General features: G+C 36.3%; 1 protein-coding gene across 1 annotated transcript; it reads right to left on the reverse strand.

Moving 5' to 3' along the window:
* Positions 1-4,777: 4,777 nt before the first annotated feature.
* LOC118829756 (olfactory receptor 4K13) lies at positions 4,778-5,701 on the reverse strand. Its single transcript, XM_036736650.1, has one exon. It carries the CDS (start codon positions 5,699-5,701, stop codon positions 4,778-4,780), a length of 924 nt encoding a protein of 307 aa, XP_036592545.1.
* Positions 5,702-6,784: the final 1,083 nt, after the last annotated feature.

A 6,784-nucleotide genomic window follows, 5' to 3' on the forward strand; every position in this document is an offset into this window, starting at 1 on the left:
ATCTCTAGAAAAAGAATTGGTAGAGCCTGAATGCAGATCAAAGATACTTTTTCTTTACTTGATTTTTCTTGGTTTTTTGTTTGTGTATTCTTTCACAGAATGACTTACATGGAAATGTGTTTTGCATGAGTACACATATATAAGCTATGTTAAATTGCTTGCTTACTCAATGGGGGAGGGAGGGAGGGAGAGAATTTGGAACTAAAAATTTGAAAAAAATATTAAAATTGTTTTGACATGTAATTGGGAAAAAATAAAATATTAAATAAGGAATCACCACTTAAAAAAACACAAGGAAAAAAAAACGAGAAAAAAAACTTTCATCTTAAAGCCCTTTCCTACTTTTCAGTAACCAATACCAAAGACTCTCCTTGACTTTTGGCTCACCAATAACAACTTGGAGCTTGAAAATTAGACTTTTCAAGTAACTACTAACCTATAACCACTTGATTTATGTCATTAGAACAGAGATCAGACAAAACTAAGTGCAGATCTCATTCTCTTACGATGCAACAAATGCAGAGAAGAAAAAGCACAAATAGCACTCCTGTTCGTGTATCCTGGGTTGTGTTATTTACTTTTCCCAGTCCTGTTCTTGCTTACTTTTAACAATCGTCTCACCTGTGCCCAGGATTTCTTATTCCTCCCTGCATTCTATTCCCTTGGGCTTGGAAACTGTTAAAAGATCACAAAAATTATAGGTGAATATGGTGTGTCATGATGTTCTCATCGCTCTAACATTTAGTACAAGTCTATTCAGGATCCAATGTTCTTTCCCATGTGAGGCACAGTCAAGATACAAAATACCTTCTCTGTTATTGATAGAAACTAGAAAATGAAATGTTGTGCTAGTTTTGTAATGCAACTTTCTACTTAACTCTGTCTCATGCCACCCCAACTATGCAATATCAACTAATTAGTTTTCATATTCTTCTGGGAGGGGAAAAAAACAACAAAATACACAACATTTTATTTGGACATGAACACTTACGCTATTCCTGTTATGAATGGGCATCTTGACTATAGAACAATGCCATGCCTAATACCGAGGAAAAACTCAAAGTATACCTTATTGATTGAAAAAAAAACTATATGCCTGACAAAGTGATCTAGGCAACACAAGTGTCATAAAACTAAAGATATTTTGTTTGCACAATTGATACCAGTTTGGACTTTTTAGAAAAAAAGAATTACAGTATCTATGCACAAATGGCTATAAAACTGTGCATACCCTTTGACCCAGCAATACAACTTCTAGGTCTGTATCCCAAAGAGATCATAAAAATGGGGAAGGATCCACATGTTTAAAAATATTTATAGCAGCTCTTTTTGTGATTACCAAAATTGTGTGGGTGCCTATCACTTGGGGAATGGCTGAACAAGTTGTGGTATATGAATGCAATGGAATATTATTGTTCCATAAGAAATGATGAGCAGGTAGAATTCAGAAAAACCTAGAAAGACTTCCATGAACTTATGCTGAGTGAAGTGAACAGAACCAGGAGAAAATTATACAGCAACATTGTGCGATGATCAGCTTTGATAGACTTAATTCTTCTCAGCAATACAAAGATCTGAGACAATTCCAAAAGACTCATGATGGAAAATGCTATCCACATCCAGAGAAAGGACTACAGAGTCTGACTATAGATCGAAGCTTACTATTTTCTCTTTTTTGTTGTTTCTTCTTTCTTGTTGTTTTATGGTTCTAATTCTTCTTTACAACATAATTAATGTGGAAATATGTTTACTATGAATGTACATGTATAGCCTATATAAGATGGCACATGAAATTAGGGAATGGGGAATAGAGGGAGGGGGGATAAATTTGAGAACTCAAAATCTTATAGAAGTGAACATTGAAAAATGAAAACAAATAAAGAAAATTGAAAAAAACAGAATTATAGTGTCCTAGAGATATCCCTAGAAGGGACCTCAGGAACCATATTTTTAACAGATGAGGAGCCTGAGGGCTAGAGAAATTAAGTTACTTGAATAAATTCACAATCCATAAATCAATGAATTAACAAACATTTATTTGTCTCCTGCTACACACTGGGAATGTAAAGCAAAAATTTTACAATCCCTACTTTTAAGGGATTTATATTCTGTTATAGGATGTAGGATGTGCATATCAAAATAAATATAGAGCAACCATACACACATAAAATAAGTACAATGTAGTTGGGGGGCACTTAGAATCATAGGAAAGGAATGATATAAAAGATCGTGTTTGAACTGAGAATTGAAGAAGGAAATTATAGATCCAGCCATTCCTCTGGCTCCCTAAAAAGGAAAAACATTGTTAAGCTGAGGAATTTGCATTTTGTCCCAAAGATAATAAAGAGAACATAAAGGTATTTAACATGATTAGTCCCATGGTTTAAGAACAATATTTTATCAGCTATGAAAAGTGGAGATAGAGAGGAAATACCTTCCACAGCTATGGGGAGACCAGTTCGGTGTCAGCCAGTAAGTCAACAAGCATTCATTAAGTACCTACTATGTGCTGGCCACCGTGCAAAAACTGGAGATACAATGAAAGACAAAAATACAGTCTTTTCCCTCGAGGAGCTCATATTCTAATGGGGGCAGACAATATGCAAATCTATATATAAAATACATACATAGAGATAGAAATGACATATCTATATATATTATATACATAATACATACAATATATATATAGAGAGAGAGACAGAGAGAGAGAGAGACAGAGAGATGGAGATAGAGATGACAGTTTTATAGAGAAATAAAGATGTAGATGCAGAGAAATATAAATAAATTTAGATATAGATATGGATGTTGATATAGATTTAGGTGATATATTGATCTAAATATGGATGTAGTTGTAGATGTAAACAGACAAACATGGACATAGAGACAGACAGACGTAAACATAGATATAGATACAACATAGACAAACATAGAAGATTATACGTATACCTTATAAACATAGTCTATACAGAAAGTAATTTCAGAAGGTACTAGCAATGGGAGGGAACATGGAAAGCCTATGAAGAGTCAAAACAGCACCTCATTCCTCTTTACTGAGCTGCATATGCCCCAGGACCTAGAAGAATTCCTGACTTGTTCCACCCTAGATTTGAGGACTTTATTCAAGGAGAAAACATTTAGGATAGCTAGAAAGCCAAACAGCCCTCCATAGACAATTTCAACTCCCTGGGACTCAGGAACCTATACATTAGTCTAGACCTATACTACACTCGCCCCTTCCTCCCATCTTTAACAGAGTAAAACACTGAAATCCATTAAAACAGGAATTTTTAACATGGGCTGGGGAAGGGGTAATGATTAGATAGAACTTGAAGGAGAAAAGAATAAATCTTTATTTTCACTAATTTCTCACTGAAATTGGCATTTCCTTAAATTATGAGGCAGCTACATAGCGCATTAAAAAGAGCAAAGAGTCTGTAGTCAGTAAGTCTGGAGTTCAAATTCACCTTCAGACAGTTAGTAGTTGTGTGATTCTAGGCAAGTAATTTTTAACCTCCCTGTCAAAGGGGTATGATAATAATACTTACCTCCCAGCTTTATTGTGAGCATAAAATGAAATAATATTTGTAAAGTGCTTAGCACGTATAAGCACTATATAAATGTAAGCAATAATAATGATGACTAGGAAACAAAACATTATTCTTAAAGGGGGCACATAGGCTTCACCAGACTGTTGAATAGATCCATAACACAAAAATAAGGTTAAGGCCGCCACCTCTAGAGATTTAACCAAGATTCTTCCAGACCTATAATGTACCAGCTGAAGACAACGTTTGATTTTATTCCTTTCCCTCATCATGACACTATCCTTTGCTGCTTCTTGGATCCATTCAAGTTGGCATTGAAAGTCCTTTGTTGGATTTAGGAGACTTAGTCCAGGAACTTAGCATGGCCTAGAAATTCTTGTTCACTTTCGTTAGGCACATACCTTCCATGGTACTCATATATTCCTAGAGGAATCATGTGGAGACATAAACTTACCTTCAAAGAATTGATTTTCCGTTTGTTTACTCAGCTTTTATTTGTCTAGTCTCCCAGCTCTGATTCTCCTTTATCTGTCTCTACTGTCCCTTTTAAAGGCTCTGTTCAAGAGAGTGGCCCAAGTCTATAATTTGGTGATGAGTCAGTGAATGCTCATTAATGTGATACCAGTGGGACAGGTCAGGAAATGATATGGAATTCACATCTTATCAAAAAGACATCATCAGTGCTAGAGCCAAGTCTTTATCAGAGAGGATAATAAATATCTAGGACAATTTCTGAACACATTCTTGGAAGATATTCCTGCTGAGAGGATAGTCCACCAAAGACAGGAAAAATGCCCTGAGAAGCCCACAAAAATGGTGCTCTGAAGTGAGCTACTGATGCTCTGGATTGGTTTTCATGGATGAAGACTTTAAGGAGGAAATGACTTCAAGTTTTTATTTCTGGCACACACACATACACACAGACTCACACACACACATACACACACACACACATCTAAATGTGGAGGAGAACATCACCAATAACACACCTAGTAGGAGGATCAGAGTTTCATCATTGGGCAGCACACATACTAATATACTTTGAGAGAAAGAAATATTTTAGATATTAGAGAAAGAAAAATAGTTCCCCTGATACTCAGCTATTTACAAGATACTTTCAGTGCCCTTCTAATAAGAAAGAACTTCTGTCAGAAGAGTTGTTTTGCCAAATTATATTCCTTTAAAATATGCAGAGAAGAAAATTCTTCAGAACTGTCAACTACAAATTGTGCTTAGAGTTTGTGTCGATTACGTATTTTTTTAATGGCTGCCTTTACCTCTTGGTTCCTCAGTGTGTAAATAATGGGATTCAATAGGGGTGTGAAAATTGTATAAAAGTCAGAAAGTATCTTATCGACAGAATATCTGCTGAAAGGCCACGCATAGATGAAGACACATGGTGCAAAGAATAAAGTTACCACTGTAATGTGAGCTGACAGAGTGGAGAGAGCCTTAGAAGACCCACCAGAGGCTCGATGACGAACAGAATAGATTATGATTGTGTAAGAGAAAAGTAAAAGGATGAAACAGATGAGGGACAGGAGACCACTATCAGCAATTACCAGGAGCTGTAGCACATAAGTGTCTCTACAGGCAAGCTTGATCACCAAGGGGAGGTCACAGAAGAAGCTGTCCACTGTATTCGGTCCGCAGAAGGGCAAATTCAACATAAAAGCCATCTGGCTTGATGAGTGCACAAAACCAACTGTATAAGAGGTCAATACCAGTCCCAGAAGCACTCGATGATTCATAATAGTCATGTAGTGGAGGGGTTTACAAATGGCAACATATCTATCAATTGCCATGGCAACAAGCAGCATCATTTCACTCCCACCAAGAATGTGCATAAAGAACATCTGGGAGAAACATCCCCACCAGGAGATAGTCTTGTGCTCTCGGAGAAAGTCCACAATCATCTTTGGGGTAGCAAAGGAGCCCAAGATCATGTCAATTAAGGAGAGGTTTGCTAGCAGGAAATACATCGGGGTGTGAAGACGGGAGTCAAAGATCACAGTGATCAAGATGAGCAGGTTTCCTAATACAGTTCCCATATATACCATAGAAAATCCCAGGAAGAAGAAAATTTGGAGGTTCGGAGATTTGGTCAAGCCTAGCAAGATGAACTCAGACACTACAGAATAATTTTTCAGTTCCATTTTCTTGGGCCATGTTCCAAGTGTTTGAAAGAAGAGAGAAAGAGAAATAAGTTGCAATTATTGAAGAGGACTGTTGATATCCAATGCTATTATGCAGTAAACTGTAAAATTAACTGCCCTTATCTTCTTTGGTTTTAGAAGGAAGGAAATAAGTATTTATTAAATATGTCAAGTACTTTACAAACATTATTTCATCTGATTATCATAACAACCCTGGGAAGTATATGCTATTATTATTCCATACAGTTGAGGAAACTGAGGGAGACAGTGGTTAAGTTACTTGCCCAGAGTCACACAGTAAGTGTCTGAGGTCATATTTGAACCCAGGTCTTACTGACTCCTGATCTAGCACTTTAACTACTTTGCCACCAGCTGCCACAGTTTTAGACTTAGTTTCCCAGAAATTCACCCTTTCCATTGAGATGAACTCAAAAAGAATCATCAGTATTCATTTTATAAGCTCACTAAATGACAAATTATAATCATATACTCAGTGGATCTCCTAGCCATTTTCTGAAATCAGAAATCTCTACAGGAAAACTAGGTCTCTTTTTTCCTTTTATTTATTTTTAATATATATTATTATTATTAAATTTTATTATTTATTCAAATTCATTGGTCTTTTTTTCCTCCTAGAACATATATAATGTCTCTTTTAATACAGTTTTGTCAACTGTAAACTTTATTGTCCCTAGGACATAACAGGTGTAGAAAGGAAAAGCAGAAGGTTCTAGTGGACCACAGACAGGAACAGAATCTGGGAGAGAAAATCATTTGTTCTGAGTAACTATGCAACTCACACTCTTTGGGGTTTTAAGAGTTGAGAACTGTGATTTTCCTTTTCATCTCCATTCCCACTTCTTTCTGGAACTTTTTCTAGATCCTTTCTGATCTGAAACAAGCTCAAATCAAAGCAAAAGAGCAGAATGAGGGACCCTGGGAAAATGAAGAGAGATGTAGTTCAGTGTCATCTTTAAAGGAATGGAGAGGGGAGGGTTGGGAAAGCATAAAACCCGTCAAAAACAGCTCATGGGAAATGCTTACCTCTTAAATTGCCAGAATAAACAAGTCTAGGGAAGTAGG

Source organism: Trichosurus vulpecula, chromosome 8, assembly GCF_011100635.1.
Source record: "Trichosurus vulpecula isolate mTriVul1 chromosome 8, mTriVul1.pri, whole genome shotgun sequence".
In the NCBI taxonomy this organism is placed as follows: Eukaryota; Metazoa; Chordata; class Mammalia; order Diprotodontia; family Phalangeridae; genus Trichosurus; species Trichosurus vulpecula.